Raw genomic sequence first — 20,251 nt, 5'->3', positions numbered from 1 at the left:
AAGTGGAGGTACTCCAATGCTTACATCTCTGCATACCCTGAGACTGTAATCTGGGGGGGGGTCTGTTTCCCCTGGCTCTAGTTTGAGGTGGCCTTGAGGGGGCTGGAAAGTACCAATGTTTTGAGGGGCAATGCCTACTGAATCTTGGAGGCTGCACTTGCAAAAAATCTTTGACTGTCTGCATAGACTTAGCCTTTTCTTCCATCTCTTTTAAAACCTCTTCTGGTTTGGTGCCAACAGTTTGTCCTTGTGGAAAGGAGTGTCCAATAATTTTGATTTGACATGGTCTGGCAAGGTCTGCTCCTTAAGCCAAGCATGCCTTCTAAGTACAGAACACCTGTGACTGCTGCCCTGCAAGATGCTTCTAGGGCGTCAAACCCACATTGCAGGGTATGCTTGCTGACTTGACTTGCAGAATGCATAAGCTCCTGTAATTCTTTATTTTCTGCACAGTCAGGAAAGGTAGATCATTTTTGTGTAATAAGTTCCATAATATGTTGCTGGTATTTCAGCATGTGGAACTGACAATTCAATGCTCTAATGGTAAGAGTTGCAGAGGTGTATACTTTTTTACCCATCTGTCTAAAGCTCAGGAATCCCTGTCCGAGGGGGTGGGATTCTTAGATGTAGTTGCTTTTATTCCTTTAGGTCCTTGTGAGATAACCTCTGGGTCAGCAGTAGGATTTTTGAAGAGAAATTTGTGCTAGTCAGGGACTCTGTAGTACCTATCCTGTTTCCTTGGAGCAGGGGGTAAAGTATCAGGAGTTAGGCTGGATTCCATAAAGACATCATCCACAACATCCAGAACAGGAGGGATAGCTAAGGGTCTGTGCTGTGGTAAATCTAAAAATTCCCTGAGTCTCTTTTTTGACTGACGATAATCCTGACATTCCCAATGGAAATGCTCTCTCAAAGTATGTAAGGATTCACCAAAAGAAAAGTCCTCTGGAGGGGAGGCAGAAGGGATGAATTCCTCTGCATCTGAATCCTCATAGGCAGATAAAGGTATGTCTTCACATTCAGAAACCTCAGAGTCATCGGACTCCTGGTCAGATAAAGCTGCTGGGGACAAAGTCTCTTTTACTTTTAGCAGGGGGAAGGCTGGCTTCCCCTAATCAGCATGAACAGGTCTTCTGCCATTTTAAGCATCTGAGATTGTGGCAAGGAAGCAGTCTTTTGAGTTTGGGTAGTCAGTTTTTTAGGCGTAGCTCGTACTCTTGGCCTTAGAAACTCGGTAGTTTTAGAAAGAACTGAAGATGTGAAAGAAGTCATCAGTTTAAGTCGAATATCGGTAGTGTGAAGAACTTCCTCAGAAGCCGGTGCCTGCACAGCGGCTCCGGACCCATCCAAAGTAGAGACATCCGCAGGTTCCGTAGTCAAAGACGAGTTTTGCAGCATACCAGACTCCAAACGGGTCTTGGTAGTAGCCTGTGAATCCATCAAAGTGGGCATCAGGAGCTGCGAAAGCACCTTACGGAGTCCCAGCGAACTGGCAACTAGCTTAACAGAAGTGTCATTGGCAGTTTTGGACCTGTGCGGTCCGTCTCTGTCTTTATCCTTACGTTTTTTTTGGAAGATCAGTAGTCAGATGGCTTACTGAGGCCATTTTAGAATATTTAGCTACAATAAGGGCATTGAACAAGGCATAAAACCAACAGCGAGGTACGTTGTGGTCTGGGCTTAAACAGGTGATGCAGTAAGAATGGAAATCTCGGTGTGGTGTTTGCTTTCCACAGGCGAGACAATAGTTACCTTTTTCTGACATTGGTTAGAACAAGAAAAAAGGATCCCCAATGGGGTGCTTAGCTTTTGAAGACTTCAGGATGATTCAATATCAGAAAGAAAACTCAGGTAGCGGCCGACTGGCACTCGTACGAACTGCTTCTGCTTCGGGCTCCTCAGCAAGAAAGACTGATGTAATGGCATCGACTGCCTGTTTTTATACCTCTGACATCCTGACGTCAGTCTTGAAGTGCCAGCAACTGACGCAGAAATACTAAGCCTCTGGTGTTCGGGCTGACTGAGGGCTACCCCTGGCAGGATAACCCAAATGTGATGACTGCAACAGTGAAACATGAAGAACATCAAACTCCAGTGAGTGTGCATGCTGCATCCAAACTGATTTCAGGTACCATTGAAACTTTCTCATGTGGAGTTTGGCAAGATGTAGCATGGGAATAGTTGAAACTATAAAGCCTACAGGCTTGAGAAACTCCCTGGCTGTCAAATACTGCAGAGGGAGAAGGTCTTGGAAGTAACTGACTAGAGACAGAGTGGCCAACATGAGATCTGTCTGAATCCTGCTACCCAGGAAAACACAGTCCTGTGAAAAGGTGAGCATGTATTTTTTTGAAATTGGCCGTGAATCCCAACCTTTGCACAAGAGTAGTAGTGAACAGGAGATTGTGATGCAAGGTCTCTGGTTGTGGTGCTTGTAGCAACAGGTTATCCAGATAGGGAAAACGTGTATGCCCTGGAGTCTGCACAAAGCAATCATGGGAGATAAACATTTTGTAAATACCCTTGGTGCCACAGAGAGACCAAAGGGCAAAACACAGAACTGAAAATGTGAGGAAACACAAATATTTTCTGTAAAGGGGATGAATGGGAATATGTAGGTAGGCATCCCTGATACCCAGGGAGGCCAAATAGGCCTGTGAAAGAATGAGAGGAAACAAAGTCTGGAGCATACAAAAGGCTGGGACCTTTAGGAAGGTGTGAAGGTGAGAAAGGTCCAGAATGGATCTCCATGGGCCATCTTTCCTGGGACCAGGACCATCCTTGATTGGAACCTTCTTCCCCCTTGTGACAGTGGAACCTTTTGGATAGTTCCCTGGGATATCAAATCTTAGAGCACCTCTGAGAAGAAAATAAGCTGTTCTTGAGGTGGTAGAGGAATTCCCACGAAAGGAGGAAGAGATTCCCAGACCATGAAATATCCTTTGTGGGTAATGAACAGAACCCATGAATCTTGAGTGATGTGATCCCAGACTGGAAGGGAGAGAGTAAGGCTTTGGGAGAGGGGAATGTGACTAGAGCAACAGTCTCCCCAAATGTGATACCTCCACCAGGAGACTCAGTTCCATTGAACTCCTCCTCAGCTGAAGCATACTCCAAGGGAGAAGAAATTTAGGCAGTGTATACCCAGGACTCATCCACTGAGGAATCCTCATCTTCAGATAATAACTGCTGTCTAAACCTTTTCTGATGAAAAAGAAGTAGAAGGACGGCTAGGAAGGGAAACACCACTGGGAGGCTTCAAAGCTATAGAAGCATTAAATAATCCTTATGAAGGCCTGCCTGTCAGGAGGAGGTTTCTGTTGGGCAGAAAGATGTTTGGTTTTCTGTTTCTTTTTAAGGGCCACAGCAGCCTTGTGGAAGGTGGAGGGACCTGATGTAGACCTGCATTCTATAACAGTCATTGGTACTTCCTCCTAAACCAAGATCTGAGGAATACCTCGAGGGCCTTCCGAAATAATGAGCTTAGGTCCCCCGTTCATCCAAAATGGACATCTGCAAAACCTCTGAGGATGTACCAGTGGCTGACTCCCTGACGGCTTTTGCTCTGCTACCCACCAAAGAATCTGAGCCAAAATCCAAACAAGCCTCTGGGTCTTCACTGGCCTCAAGAGGGATGTCTGGAATAGGAGGTGCAGGTGAAGCTCCAGGCCTGAGTTCCTTCCGCTGGGCCTGCAAAGAAGGCCAAGGGTCCGACTCATCCTCCATAAAGTTACATGCTAACCTCTTAAGTCTTTGATTCTCAGAGAAAACATTAAGAGAGTGAAGGTGGCTATGCAAGGTTTTGGGAATAAATGCCTGACATATAGAATAAGACTTATGGTTATGGTCAGGGCCTAAACAAAACAGACACTGATCGTGGCTATCTTTATGTGGAATTTGTCTTCCACAACTGCACTTGCCTTTCCTGGATGACATGCAACCTCAGACAGAAAACAGCAGCAAAAGCAAAGGAAATAACCCCAATAGGGCACTTATCTGAACTAGCTTGTACATCAACCAACAACTCGGGTGAGCAGATGGACAGTCGAAAATAGCATTTAGACTGGCGGCAGAGAAGTTCTGAGGATGGTACATGCGGATGTCACTTTTATGGCCAAAGCCAGACTTGGGCCTACGTGCAACATCCCATGTACCTAGCAGTGGTAAAAGGCTTTTGTATACTGGCTGGATGTCAGGATCATTTAAGGCAGGGAATCCCTCATGTAAAGAATACTGCAACATAGGAATAGAAGGACATCTACGTTTATATGACCGAAGTAAATAAGCCAGGAAAGAGAAAGGCAGGAGTTTTCTTCCAGGAGCCAAGGAGCAGATTGGCTCTTTGCTGAACTGGCAGCCAGATGGCTTTGGCTAGTGTAACAGTGTCATTCATACTTTGGGGAAAGGTTAATGGAGCAGCAGACAGAGCTGGGGTGTGGCTGGATTGTGGTAGCTTCTTTTAGATGCAGATACTACAACAGGTAGGCAACACTCAAGTTGGGCTAAAAGAGTTACTTTGCTAACAGCATTTCTTGTTGGACAGGACAGGAAAGAGGAGATTTTGTTGGCCCAATAGAATTGGGAGTACTTCTTTTTCTGAGTGTTTTTGAAATGATGGTGGAAGCTAAATGAGAGATCAAGCCAGACTCCTAGGTATATGAATGTGCTAACCTGCTCAGTGGCATAGTTAAAGTGGTCAAGAATAAGAAGTGAGTTGAAGATTCTTTTGCCTTTTATTGGAGGTTCCAAAGAGCACAGTTTTTGTTTTTGAGGAGTTGAGCGATAGTTTTTTGCTACTGAGGAAGTTAATGAGGGAGAAGAAATCTTTTTGCACATCATATTAAACTGAGTGGGTTGTGTGAATGGAGCAGAAGACAACCATGTCATCAGCGTAGAGTAAGACTGTGGCACGTTTAACTACTAAGCATCCTTCATCTTTGCTCTGATCTCGACCAGCACACCAAGTTACTGCCTGTACTTCCCCAAGGGGATGTACGGATTTTAGCAATGCAACATTACCTGGGATGGGAATAAGGTGCAAAAAGTCAAACTCATTGTATTCACATTCATCAGTAATACTTATTTACGACTATTCTACTTTGGGGGTAAATAGTTTCTCTGAGTTAGTATATTTAGAGATGTAGGAGCTGCAGAAATATTTTTTTTGTCCTTTCTCATTGCCAGAGTTATTTATGTGATATTTCCTGATACAGTCCCAAGTAGACTGGATTATTTACTATGAACTGTCTACCAGCACTCTGTGTCCTGATACAACTGGCTCCCTGGCAACTCCCGTGACTATCCAGTAACTTCCACTACCAAATCTGTTGCTAACAGCATTTTACATATCTAATTTTGATTTGCCTGCACATCCAGTTGTACACCCTCTACCTCTATCAGTCTCAGTGTTGAAAGTGCCTGCATCTTTAAACATCTAGTCTATAAAGAAATGCATTTCAGATTTGACCTCCATTCCATCCACCCCTTCCTTTCTCCTTATCCTTTCCCCACCTGTCCAATGACCTCTTGAAAGATTTAATGAATTCCTTCTCCACCACATTTTTGATAGTCTAGTCTATAGGTCCACAACTCTCTCTTTAGTTAATTATTTTCACATCTCCACAGAGTAAGCCATTTCCTATGAACTGCTGTTTGTTCTGACTTTTTCTCAGACCTTCCTCTTCTGGGAGACCCTTTCACATTTTCCCAGCATGTTCTTGTGCATCTTTATCATGTGTTCCCCTCCCAAACTGATAGGTCACACAAGAGCTCTTACAGCCTAAAAGAATTATTCTGCAATCAGTCTCCACTGCCATCATTCTGCTCACTTATTCAGCCTTTCCAAGTCCTCTCCCAGGCTTTTCTACCCATCATCCACTGCTGCACCATCTTTGAGTTGCCAGTGAAAAGTTAAACCTGTTCTCTATTTCCTCAGTTATGTCCGAAAAAAAGAACATACTACAGAGTACTGGACCAGGACTAACACCTCTGGCAATTAATAAACACTATTCCTGTCACTGTCTATCTCAGTACAACTCTATCTGTCCTACCATTCAACCACATCACAATCCAACACCTCATTCTCAGTTTTACCCTACTTCTGCGATTTCCTAGTAGCATCCCATGTGGGACTGAATCAAGGGTCTTTGTAAAGTATCAGCAGAACATATCTACTACTAGTCCTCCCTCCCCCAATGTTTTCCTGCAACTCAGTCATTATAGGTTCATAGGTAGGTACTAGGCTTATAAGCCTAGCCAGAGTGTGTCAGCTTTCGCCACCCCATTGATTAATTAACTGAGCCACTGTCAAGAAGAGCCAATGAAGTGATCCCAGGGGTGTATTTTCTGTTACCCATCCAGTCGTCAAGGTTTCTCTTGAAGAGTGTTAGTGAGGGGCACTGCCTAATGTAATTAGGAATTTTGTTCCAAAGCATGGGGAGTCTCTGTGACAGGAATCTATCCCTCCAGCATGTTCTATTTACTGTTGTGGTGAGGTTTAGCTCACTAGAGCAACTGGCTCACAGTGACTCAGATTTCTTTAGGTGGAGCATGTCCATCAATTCTGAGTTGGACATGGCTTTGTAAGTCAGGCAGAGATCACCTCTGAGTAAGCAATATGCCACTGAGTACAGCTGGACTTTTTCCAGTCGGGCTGCATAGGACATATGTTTGAGACCAGTAATCCTCTTGGTGAGGTACTTTTGTGATCTTTCCAGCTGTTGGAAGTGTCTTGTGAGGTACATTCCAAACAGGGCATTGTACTCTATGATGGGTCTGATGAGTGACGAGTAGAGGGGCACTATAACCTCTTTATTTATAGATGCGAACCCTTTAGTAATTAGATGGGCTATACAGAAGGAGTTCCTAACTACTTTGGCAATATGACTGTCAAAGGAGAGATTACTATCTACCTGGGTCCCCAGATCTCTTATTACCGCTTCTGTATTAAGGGGGCTGCCACCTATGTGATAATTCATGGGTGTTTTGTTTTTTCCCAAATGGGATGACTACGCATTTTTTGGCATTTAGCTTGAGGCCACGACTTTGACACCAGTTGTCCGTCTCAGTAAGGCCCTTTTGGAGAATGTCTGTGACAGCCAGTGAGTCAATTATGGCTCCCAGTTTGCAGTCATCGGCGAACGTGGTTAGCCATAGTCCTCCTGTGTTTGCCTGTACTTCTGAGAAGTATATGCCAAACAGTATGGGTCCCAGGACCGAGCCTTGTGGGACACCACTTGTGACTGGTTTATAGTTGGACCTGGAGCCCGCTATTCTTACCATGTGAGTTCTGCCTGTAAGCCAGTTGGCAACCCATCTCGTGACATAGGGGTTTATGTTCAGGCTGTTGAGTTTTTCTATAATTCCCAAGTGGGGAATGGTGTCAAAAGCCTTGGCGAGGTCAAGGTAGGCTGTGTGAACTACCTTTCCCTCATCTATGGCCTTGGTGATTGTCTCGAAGAAGTCAACCAGGTTTAGTAGGCATGATCTGCCCTTAACAAAGCCGAACTGGGTCGGGTCAAGGGTTTGGAGGTTACCAATGTCTTTGTTAATGAGTTCCATGATGATGCGCTCCATAGCCTTGCAGACCAGGCTAGTCAGGCTTATGGGGCGATAGTTACCAGGGTCAGTTGTGGCCCCTCCTTTGTGGAGTGGAATAACCGTTGCTATGTGCCATTCTATGGGCACGTAGTCTGTGGAGAGGCTGAGGTTGAACAGTGTGTTTAGGTGGGGGGTTAGTTCATTCTAAAATGAATTAGGTACAACTGCAACCTATTTCTGCCCATAATTCCATACAGGAGGGTGTCCTGAATATTGACAGATTAGCAGGATTTCATCCACGAATTTCCCTGGCAATGTTTTTAGGTTAACTGCTGGTAGTTCCCTAAATTTCTCTTGTTACTGTCCTGTAAAAGGGTACCACTTATGCCTTATTCCAGTTCCTCAGACCCTTCTGCATTGGCCAGTTGTCTTTTAAAGTCTCCATTACAGAATCCACTAACACAATGCCAGATTCCTGACATCCACTGGAAGTATTCCATCATGTTCCTGCTCTTTATCCTCTTTTATGACAGCCAGTAACCCTTTCCACCTTATCCTAATCTATCCTAGTAGCCATCCACCCACTGCTGTCCCTATTCTGCCCTATTTACATCTCAGCAGTGACCCCGACAGAAAGTAATCACTCCATACCTTTGTTTTTTTCTCTGTCTTCCATGATCTTCCCATCCTTCCATGGCCTTCTGTTGTTCCCTTTCTGCTCTATGCCTAAAAGCTTGTTTTCTTTAATCCCTTATGCCTTTTACTTTTGCTACCCTTGCCTTCTTTGTTGCTGTTTTGTTTGCCTTCCTATATTGTACAGCAACACTTGGCCTCCCTGTTTCTCATTTTGTCTCTTCCTCAAACCCTTGTCTATAGCCCTGAATACACTCTTTCAGGTCAGCATAACCCACCATCCAAAAACCTAGACCATAATCTTTGTCCTTGGACTCTTACCCGCCACACATATACACACATTCTAAACTCTAACAACTACAGTAGTGTGTTTACTATTAGTTATGGCATTTTCACACGAACATCCCTTAACCCCTTCCTCTTAGGTTAAGACCAAGTCCAGAATTCTTTCTGGTACACTCACATGTCAGGTGGCAGAATTCTTTGTGGTCGAAGATCTCAGTCATGTCACACTTCCTGTCTACTATGGAGATTGGCAAGGACAGATTACCCGTGCACATAACATTCACTCTTTTATTCTGTCTCTCCAGTTTCATCTTTCTTCTTCCTGTACACTACACCAACCTAACCCATCTTAATCTTCCATGAGTGACTGTTCTGCCCTGCTGTTAATGCATGGTTTTCTACCTATTCACATTGTCTCCCTCACAAAAACAACTTGCTTTTATCAACTTTGTTACCCTTTACTGTTGTGTTCCTAGTTCTCCTACCTACCATTTTGTCACTAGGCTCTTCTAAGAAGTGTTACTCCTTCCATTTCTCAGATTGTGTCAGTTTTTGTCCATCCCCAAATGATGCTTTTGTCACTACTACTCACACACTGTGTAAAACATAGCAGTCCCGACTAACTGGTGCTTTCAATGAAACCATTCTTTCTGACAAAATAATAGGTACCCTATAAATAAACATCTCCAACATCTGGATGTTGAAGAACAGCTGCATGTAGGAAGTGGAACATAAAAATGACATGAAAGAAATGCTGGTGATACAGCCTGGTCAAGTGATAAAAAGTGGACATATTACAAATAAGAGTGATGCACCCTAGTCACATGACATAACTGGATCTTATCATCCCCTCCCATGTATATAAAAGAAACTGGACATGTGCCACAAGTGTGACACATCACTACCAGGTAGGTGATATATACTAGCCACAAGGTATATGTACAACAGATTGTCATCGTGTGCATAACACAACCTGACCATATGACACAGTACCAGTTTTAGGTATACAGGTGACAGAATCTGGTCATATGGCAGAACTGGAAAATATCACTGCCACATGGGTGAAGAGCTTGCTACAAAAAACTATTACTTCCATTAGGATGACAGCACCAAGACACGACAGAAACGTAAAACACCACTGTCACGTGGATAACAGAGTTACTTACTAAATGCTTTATTGCATTTAACAATAAAACTTAATGCCATGAATAACCAAAGTGTAACTAGAAATATCCACAAATTTATGAAATAATAATAATAATAATAATAATAATAATAATAATAATAAATATTGGAAAACAGTGCAGAATTTAATACAAATATTGATATATGTATGAAATTCCAAATTCCTTCCACCCTGCTGCCTACTATACAATTACTACTGAATCTATAATTCTTTCAGAAAAGCTGAAATTAGGGGGAAAAAAGCCAGCAAAATATACAATGGAAAAATGTCTGGTAAGTTTTGAGTCCTTAAGGACAAAATTATATGTTTCGTTGCCACTGAAGCAAAATGGAACATTTACTAAAGCTTTTGTTGGAAATACTGATCCCTCCCAGGAGCCAAACTTCCTAGGTAAAAGGGAGATTTATTTTGGATAGAAGTATTTCTATGATACAAGTATAGCATGCAATCACCATGTGAGTAGCATGACACGGCTACATGACAGAAGTATTGATTATGCTACGCATAAAACAATACACAAGCAGCAGTGCATTGCTTTGTAGAGAAATGATTACTACAACTATTAAAGTGCAACTTTATTGAGGACTAACTATACCGTGATGCCTATCAGGGCAGCACAGCTGGAACTGCATTTAAGACCTTCCGTCATTATGTACAATGATACACATCAGGAAATGGTGTTGCATAAACCCCAGTCAGGACCATGAGTGTGCATAGCAGTCCCACCTGACAAATAAAACTGAGCTCTGATTAGAATTAACTGCATGTATACAGATACTTACCCAGACCAACTGCACACGTGTGCAAGGTACTTTAAGTTGACAGATACCTGCTATGCTGTACAACCAGTGGTCTTGGTCAGGAGACTCTGCAGCTCCCCTGTTTACTAGGAGTAGCAAGCAAATATGATCTCTAAAGCTGTATTTGTTGTATGTGAACATCCTAAAAAATAGCACTTTTTGTTGTTGTTAGCAAAGAATTAAGAGGTGGATTAAAATGCAAGACCAATTTAGAAACAAAAAAAGCAAAAATGTGGCATAAACAATGAACTGCAAAGTTCTGATGTTCAAACTGCATAGAAATACAAACACAGACACATTTGGCATGCAGGCAGTTGTTTTAGGCTTCACATCCCACCACTTTTCACAGATGTGGTAAACAGTTCTGGAAACAAAACTGCTTCAAAGTAACATGTTGTAAACAGGCTGACAAGAGGGAATATTTAACACTTACTTCAGAACTAGACTTTTTTCTCAGCATGAGCATGGAGTAGCTTTGGCCTGGCAGAAGGCACAGTTAAAAGACTGTTTCCACGCTGAAGACACATACAGATACTTCTGAGCACCAAGTCCCTCCTGCAGAGCTAGACAGTAAAAAAAAAAAATTCAACTTTCTGCTTAAAGGGTTTATTGTGAATAACACCCCTCAACAAATCAATGGATGTTTTAAATATCTAGCAGCTGTCAGCAAAGTGTTTAAAATTCTCAGCTGCCAACTTGTAGCCAGTAACCTGTATGACATCAGCACTAAAACGATGTCCTTTTTCACCCACCTCATGTCTGTATAACAAACCAGCTGGGCTGACTAACAAGGGATACTCCAAACGTAAGTGTTTCCACAACACACATCATCCCAGCATTCAGAAACATAATCCACATAATAAGATGAAGTCATATGTATGAAACCTACTGCCTGACTGCCTGTTATTTATTTATAACTCACCAGCTCATCCGTCATCCAAAAAACAAAACAGGACAAGTAATCTAAAGGGAATAAAATCAGGGTTTTCCACTGCAATTCACAAAGCAGACATTACTTAGGTTGCCTTTTATCTCCATAATCCAACATTTATGCTTACTTGCATATAGTTTGATTCATTTATTTCTGTTCTTCCCTTAAACTCTGTTTTTGTTATTCAAACTGAAGTGCCACATTCCAGCACACTGCCTTTGATTTCCAAAAATGCTACATAGCGGTAGTTATTATGGAAGAGTGAATGGAAGCAAACATGATTGAACGCTTTGCTGGTCTCATTATGGAACCTGTAATTAAAAAAGTAAACATGCAAATTACTAACAGCAGGTCTCACTGCTTCTTCGCATACAAACATTTTTCTTGTAAAAGCTAAAATCAGCTCTGACAAGCAATAGAAGTTAAATTTCATGGCAGAACATATTGCCAGGATATCCAAGCTTGTCCAGTTTGCCTAGAAGATTGATTCTACTCCACTAATCTAAAGTTGTGCTAAGCTGCAATCCACCCCCCACAAAAACCCTAGACATATTATCATTACACACACAGTCCCTACAAGTCTAGTCATTTCAGCTCCCAACCCAGTGCACATTTTCATAAGTTTACTTATCTAAGGATCTCTCAAATTTCTATCCCCACCACTACTCTGTGCTAAGCTACAACCCCCCCCCCACAAAAACCCTAGACATATTATCATTACACACACACAGTCCCTACAAGTCTAGTCATTTCAGCTCCCAACCCAGTGCACATTTTCATAAGTTTACTTATCTAAGGATCTCTCAGATTTCTATCCCCACCACTACTCTAGCTATAAAAGGCCCATTGTCCTTCCTGTGATGAATTTTCCTTGTACTTCTCATAAACCTTCCTTTCCATCTTCAGTCTATGTCCTCTTTTAGTTAGGTTTTAATAAAGATGCACATTACTTCCTGCACCTTGTTAAACAACTATGAACAGTTAAAGGCCTCTATTGTTAACTAAGCATTATCTTGCTCTCTTCTCATAATTTCACTGACTACAGATGTGGTGTACTCATCTCCTACTCTTTAAGGGGGGGGGGGGGTCCCTGTACATCCTTAGTCTGTTAGTGGTCTGTCTTCTGTACTGTTTCTAACTGGAGTCATTCTGGGGGTGTGGATTTTATGACTTGCCTTTGTATTCAGGGTGCTGCTTTACCAAAGATGCAAGTAAGCCTCTTACAGAGGGAAAAGAATGCAACCTGCCTCGATAAATATATTTTTTGATTTGTTACGGTGCCAAGATGTTTAAGTTCATCACCTTTGAAATACAGACATTCCTCAGCTGAGTAACCCACTAGTGAACTTGTCATGTTATGTGCTAGAGGTAATTTTTTTTTTTTGCTCTTGTACAGTTCTGCCCACTGCTCTAAAACGTCAGAAACCTAAGACTGACAGCAAATAACACTTACCAGAGCTGTTAACACTGTCTCTTTTCCCTAAATGTTAAATACATCATATCTCAGCAAATAGGGGGAGTCATATTTTCCCAGCTTCTCCTTGGATTTCTATGTATTCACAAAATATTTTTTTTAAAAAAAAAGTTTTGGTTTTTTTTTTTGTCATTCAATTGAAGCACACATTCAATTCCATCGATGTCAAGTCTTCCTGGACATTCCAGTTTACCACTAACTTCTAGAGAAGATATCCATTAACTAGCCTACCCCATAACATGCCTGCACTGAAGACATGGGGGTGTCATCTTACTTCCTATTTACATCTCAGAAGACCAAGTAGCAGGATCATGCTTTGCCTCAAAATCTCCATTCTGATTTTTTTTTAGTCTTTCTAACCTGTTTGGGTCAGATGCGTGCAAATGGTGCTGTCTTGGCACCTCAAATCAGCTATCATCTAGGCTAGAAGTCATTTTTTTGGCTGTGTAAATACATTTATGCTACAGGACTGTGCACATTGACATGTTCCTGAAAGATCATTGAGCATCAGTCCTATTGAAAAATACCTCCAACCTCTGCACCAGCTAAAGTCTCCATAAGAGGCTTCCTCTGTCCCAGCAAGGCTGACTTATCCCCCAGTCTTGAACCATTCATCATGGCTGCCTCACCACTTCATCTACTGAACATCTCTTATATCCATCATCCATATGTTGTTGAATAAACACCACAGACAAAGTAGGTTGCACAGTGCATGAAATGTAGGAAAGAAGACAGCACACTATGAAAGATCCCAGCTGTACATCTTAGTACAAAATGTATATTTCCTTACTGGTGTGACAGCTGAAATTCAAAATATTTTAGCAATAATTCCCAGATATGTGGAACTGCAGGTGTGAAGGGGATACATAGTAATCCCAAAATGCGTAGTATCATGAAGTGTTCTCCCTACTTCATGGTACAGTATATACATGTAGCAGAAATTTGGACTTGTTCAAAACTATCAAGATTCAACCCTTTACCCTGATCCTGGGTGACTTTAACTACCCAAACATAGATTGGAAGAACTACTCATGCCAAAACACAAATGCCCACAGATTCCTCGATTTTGCAAATGCAAATGCCTTGGAACAGCTAGTTGATACCCCCACAAGAGTTGATAATATCTTGAGACTTGGTATTAACCAACATAAGTAACCACTGCAGCATCCTATATCATCCTCCCTGGTAAGATCTGACCATAAAGAGGTCACTTTCAAAGTCACCATCTCCCCCAACCACCCTCTAGCTAGGATCAGACATAAAAACTTCACCAAAGCTGATTACAGCCTCCTGAGGGATGGTATAAACAGCTTCACAGCCCCCTCCCCCTTCTGTAGGAACTAGCACCAATATCTAAAACTACACCAAAGCACTATACGAGTATTTATATAGATGCATGGAATCAGGAATACCCAACAGGACTAGATCATCCTCCGCCATGGAAGAGTAAACCTGTCTGATTGACACCTGCAATAAATAAACTATACAACAAAAGGAAATAATTGCTGTCCAAGACCAAGAAGGAACAGGTGCCCAATCGGAAGCAATGTCTCCTTAGCCTGAACAAGCAAATAAGAGCACTAGTGAAATCCTCCAAAGCAAACCGAGTCCAAATTGGCAATATCTACTGGAGACAATCATAAGGCCTTCTTTACATATGTCCGCAACCTCAAAGGAAGCACCCAGATCTATTTAGAACTGGTGGTCAAGGACACCACATATACAAATGACGTAGATATAGAAAACATGCTGGCTGACATATTCAGCGAAAACTTCACCCCTCTGTTCCCCCCATCAGTAAATCAGGACATCCCCAGTACCTGCCCCCATTCCCCTTATATCTAGGGAACAGGTCATCACTGTCTCTCAAAGGCAAAAAATGCAGCATCCATGGGACCCGATAACATCCCCGGCTGCATCCTACGTGAACTCAGGCAGGAACTTGCAGTACCATTAGGCACCCTATTCAACTAAAGCCTGAGTACCAGCTTTGTCCCACCTGAGTGGAGGACAGCCACTGTCATCCCTTTGCACAAAGATGGAGTATCCGCCGATCCAGGAAATTATAGACCCATCAGCCTAACTAGCCTGATCTGCAAGGCCATGGAATGGATTATCATGGACCTCATTAGCAAGGACATTGGCAACCTCCAAACAGTCAATCCCATACAGTTTGGCTTTGTCAAGGGAAGGTCATGTATGCTAAATTTGGTTGACTTATTTGCGACAGTCACCAAAGCCATGGACAAGGAGAAGATGGTGCATACCACCTACCTTGACCTGACCAAAGCCTTTGACACTCTTCCCCACTCAGGCATAATAGATAAACTCTCTCACCTAGGCATCAATCCATACGTTACCAGATGGGCAGCAAATAGGCTTACTGATAGAACCCACCTAGTCAAAATAGGGGAAGCCACCTCAAGCAGTATATCGGTAACAAGTGGCATACCCCAGGGTTCGTTTTTGGGGCCTCTGTTATTTGAGGTATACTTTTCTGAGTTGCAGGCCAAAACCAGTGGGCTATGGCTGATCAAGTTTGCAGATGTTGGGTGCTGCCATCAATTCCCCTAGTGATGTGGACATCCTCCAAGAGGGTCTCACTCAGACAAATGATTGGTGCCAGAAACATGGTCTTAAGCTGAATAAAAATTGCATCATCATCACATTTGGGGAGAGTGATGTTCCCACAAATTATCACATTAATATCAACGTCCTAAGCATGCAATCAGTCGTGAGGGGTTTGGGCACCCAGGTTGATAGAAATCTGATTTTTGACCACCATGTTGCTTCCATTGTACGGAAAGCCTTCTACAAGGCCCACCTCATAAGTAAGGGTATCTCATCCAGGGACAAGGAGGTCATAACATCCCTGTATTCTTTCCTTATAAGGCCCATTATTGAGTACAACGCCCCTTTTCATGGGGTTCATGGTTCATGGGTTAGTACTAGGTTAGCTGCCCTTGCGAGCCATTGTAAGCCTAGCCAATTATCCCTTGTGAGACTCAAACCCTGTACCTTGTGTTTGTAAGGTAAACACCTTAACCATTAGGTCACCCTCCCAACCCCATCAGACTTTCAGCATGTACCTCTCAAAGCACATGCAGCAGCTGGACAGACCACAGAGGTTCCTCAGCAGGAGAATCCAGGGCCTCAAACACCTACCCTACACAAATAGGCTAAAAGCCCTGTCCCTCTACTCAGTCTCATACAGACTCCTCAGAGGTAACCTCTGTCTGTCATACAAGGTGATCACGGACCCCACCTTGATGGGACTGCTGCATATGTGCAAGTCAAGCTCCACTCGAGCAACTCACATGCATGGCCTCAACCTGGTCTGTGACATCAACAGGACTTGTTGGCAGGACAGATTTGTGTCCCAGATGCTCTCCCATCTATGGAATAGACTCCCTCTCCACGTCAAGGAAAATACCTCTTTACCCCTTTTTAAGCACAACCTGGATAACTGGATGGGAAACAGAAAATGCACCCCTGAGATTCCACCTGTGTCCCTGCTGGACAGGGGCATCGGGTGCTGACTTGTCTAAACTCTTGGCTAGGCTTATAAGGGCCTCAGGGCCAATAGCCTAGCAACCTTCTATTATCCAATGAAATTGGGGGAAGTGCAAAGCATGCCTGGGTAAATGCTTTAAAGTTATAAGATGAATTTAGAAATTCACTTTTTTTTTTTTTTTTTTTTTTAGGAATACTTTTTTTGTTCCCCTCATTGTGTACCTTCTCACTGTCTAACTGCTGCTTTCCATACATTAATGTCCCTGATATTATCCCCACAGCTAGGACTGCCTTGGCTGCAGGCAGGTTGGGAAGGGTATGGAGAAATGTGGAGCACAGCCTCTAGCAGCATCATATTTGTTTTGTATGCAAGAGATTTTTGGGATGCCCTAAGTGGGTGGAGTTGCTGACATCACACACACGGTCAGATGTAACTTTAGTCAGTTCCACATCGACCCGTTAATGCCAAATTCTTAACGGCAATCTGTCTTGCGATCATGGTACACCCCCATCACTGTGGCAGTTGCAAATCAGAGTCAGAAGTGTCATACCTCCCTTCTGGAGTTAGCATTTCACCAAAATGCCGCACTTTCTTGCCTCACCATCTATGGCTCCTCCAGTGAACTGCTAATTGATCTCAGGTTGTCTGGATCACAATCAGGGCTCCATCCCCCTCTATGCCTTAGAACCAGACTCACTGTTTTTTTTTTCAACTACTGCTCAAATAACTTATTAAGTTAGTACAGTTTAATGACTACAAAAGCAAACGTTTACAATGATTTAATGTTTCATGAATGTTTCATGCTTGATTTTCGTAAATATTTTGGACTTTTAATGCATGAGTTTTTAGACACATAGCATTGATGAAATATAAGACATGATGCTGTGGAATCATTGCGCATTTAGCAGAGAAATGACCTACCATGGAACAAAGACATGGAAGACCTCAATGACTAACAAGAGGAAGAACTGAATGGAGACTGTGAAGCAGAACTTAAAATGAATGCTGACACGTCTGTATATCTGTACATGCATTTTACAACAGTGTGGCAGTATTGCACAGAACTTAAGTCTATGCATTGATAATGAGCTTCATCCTGTAGGTATGAATCTGATTCCTCTGTTTTCCTCTTGCAAGCAATGTGAACATGCATGTCACTTATTCTGATGTTGTTTCTAGATCACCCTGATAAGCAAATGTACTTATCCCTAGTGGACTTCCTAGTAACAAAGAAATAACGTCACTTTTTTACAATTTTAATGACATAATTTTGACACACTGAAATGTTTAAATCTATATAAAGGTGAAAGTTTAAATAAAAAGATAAAATGCTTCTTATTTAGCACCCCCTAACCATGTCTCCATGTCTACACTCATCATGTTACCACCTGTTGCTCTTTATGCAGGATAATCCCTATGTGGGCAGTTGTCTCCTGCCAAAAAAAAAAAAAATATGAAAAATGGAGAATGTACTGTAGATAAATCAGCCCCTGCAAGTACGGCAACTGCACGGCTCCAAAAGACCTTATAGCAGTAAAAAATTGTGAGCCAGCCGACTGTAGCATAAATTGTTATATTTATTACCTCAAAAGCATGAAAAAGAGACAAAACAGACTGGTTTCAGCTGTAAAAAAATACAAAGCCTTCTTCAGTGCAGTAGAAACATATTCACTTCATCTCCCTTATATAGTTTACCAATGAATGAAGCTTACAACTTGATTAATTAATTATTCAGTTAAGCAAACCACTTAAAGATATTCATTAATACCTGGTGAAAACAGTGCCCCCAGTTTGATAATCCATTTTTTCTCCTTGTTATTTAATATTTGATGCCAACCTGATTTATTGGTTCTCTGTCCAATGATTCTGTCAATCACAGTAAAAATAAAAGATGCATTTTTATGTACCACAGTATGTTTATATAGGGCATTTGTAAGCTTCTTGTGCCTGATGTCACTCAGATGTTCAGATATTCTGAATTTTAAAGGCCTGGATGTTTGTCCCACATAAAACACAGAGTAGCTACAGGTAGCCAAATATATCACCCAGTCAGTCTGACAGTTAGCAAAAAAGAAAATGTCAAATACTTGCCCAGTGTTTTTGCTGCTGAAATGGCATGTCTTCATCACCCTTCTGCAGCAGGTGCAATGGCCACAGGGAAAACAACCCTTGAGTCGGTCCCCCGCCAAAGTGGTTTGTATAGGGTCACCATTACTTCTCCAACCATGTTTGTAATGATTTAAGAATTAACCCAAATTTCTGCCTCTTCTGAAGGAAAATTGACATCTATCATCCAGAAACTCAGATAATTTGTTGTCTAGCTAAAGTATATTCCAATGTCTGCAGACACTGTTGAGTAGGACATCTGTATTTCTATCACATGTAGTGACTAGTCTAATGATTGAATTCTTGTTCTTAGTCTTATCCCTATATGTTAAGAGATCTTGCCTATTACAACTGGCCACCCAATGCCTGGCCTGAAAGATATTTCCTGTTTTTTATCTCTATTCCTGAATCTGGTAGTAAGATCTTCTTGATATACATCATAAGTAGCATAATTTGAGCATATACGTTTCATTCGCAAAAATTGTGATTTTGGGATGTTTCTGCATATATGTGGGGGATGAAAGCTGGTAGCATGGAGAAGTGAATTATATTGGGGGTATTTACGATATACTTCAGATGTTGAGTATGGTCATCATTCCTACTTACTGTGACATCTAGAAAGGTGATCTTATTGGTGTCATAAGTGACAGTAAATTGAATACCCCATCTATTACCATTTAGATATTCAACAAATTACATAAGGTATTCCAGGTCTGATCTCCATACTAACTAGCAGTCATCCAAGTATCTTCTCCAAATGTCGATCTCATCTGGGTAGATGTTGTGTGAGTTGTCATAGATGAGCTGTTCCTCAATGTGGGCCATAAATAAATCAGCATATATGGGAGCAAATGAAGCATCCATGGCAGTGCCTTGTATTTGGAGGTAGCATTCATTTTGGTAATAAAATACATTTTTCGTAAGAACGTGTTCCGTCAGGCAAAGTAAAAAGGTGTTAAAACCCTGTTGATACAGCTCTGATTCGTATAACCAGTATTCCAATGCTTCAAGTCCCACCCACTGAGGAATGTTGGTATATAATGAAGAAACATACAGGGTGCAAAGTAACCACCCAGGCTCAAGCTGCATGTCTGAGATAATTTTAAGGAATTCCGTTGTGTCTTGAATGCGGGCCCTAACCCATTTTAGAAGTGGTTTTAGATACTGTGTCAAGAACTGGGATAATGGTTCCATGAGTGAACCCCTACCTGAAACTATGGGTCTACCAGGTGGGTTCTCCAGATTCTTGTGTATTTTGGGTAAAATATATATATATGGGCTGGATGGGTCAGGCACCGTCAGGTGGTGTAGTGTGTTGTCCATGATAATTCCCTTATTTTTGGCTGATATCAGAAACTGGTCTATTCGCTTCTTGAAACCAGGAGTCGGGTCCAATGTCATACGAGTACAACAGCGATTATCAGCTAGCTGTCTCACAGCTTCCATATTATTTGGGTCCAATCCTGTACCACCACTGCACCACCCTTATCTGCAGACAATATTGCCAAATCATGGTTAGTTTCGAGTTCATGGATGGCATCCATTTTGATTTTTGAAAGACTTTGCTTTGGCATGGAATTCCCTAAAATTGAAATGCAGGTCTTTGAGAATGCAATTCTGAAACAATAACACATTGTGATGCATTGGTAAAAAATTAGATTTGTGGTATTTGAAACCTTCCTGCGATTATGGATTAGTTGCTGTTTGGAAAAATAATCTGAGGTTAAGCAGTCTACAAAATGAAGTTATATCTTGTGCAAATGTATCTTCAGACACATAAAAG

At 42.0% G+C, this 20,251-nt stretch overlaps 1 protein-coding gene across 4 annotated transcripts in view; it reads right to left on the bottom strand.

The window, feature by feature from the left end:
* Positions 1–20,251, bottom strand: part of NCKAP5L (NCK associated protein 5 like) — a 610,993-nt gene that overhangs the window by 314,972 nt on the left and 275,770 nt on the right. For 2 of the 4 annotated variants that reach the window (XM_044083803.1, XM_044083804.1), the window contains exon 4: positions 10,877–11,006. The exons of 1 other annotated variant lie outside the window; for it this stretch is intronic. In XM_044083803.1, coding sequence (XP_043939738.1) covers positions 10,877–10,909 — 33 coding nt within the window. In that variant the 5' untranslated portion in view covers positions 10,910–11,006. Of the gene's footprint in view, positions 1–10,876; positions 11,007–11,501; positions 11,639–20,251 lie in introns of those variants that run through there. One more of the 4 variants, XM_044083805.1, reaches the window with a different exon arrangement.

The sequence above is a fragment of the Protopterus annectens genome, chromosome 9.part0 (assembly GCF_019279795.1).
Source record: "Protopterus annectens isolate FY-2018-M chromosome 9.part0, PAN1.0, whole genome shotgun sequence".
NCBI lineage: Eukaryota > Metazoa > Chordata > Ceratodontiformes > Protopteridae > Protopterus > Protopterus annectens.
Note: the sequence above shows the minus strand (reverse complement) of the source record. Positions and strands in the feature narration are given on the sequence as shown.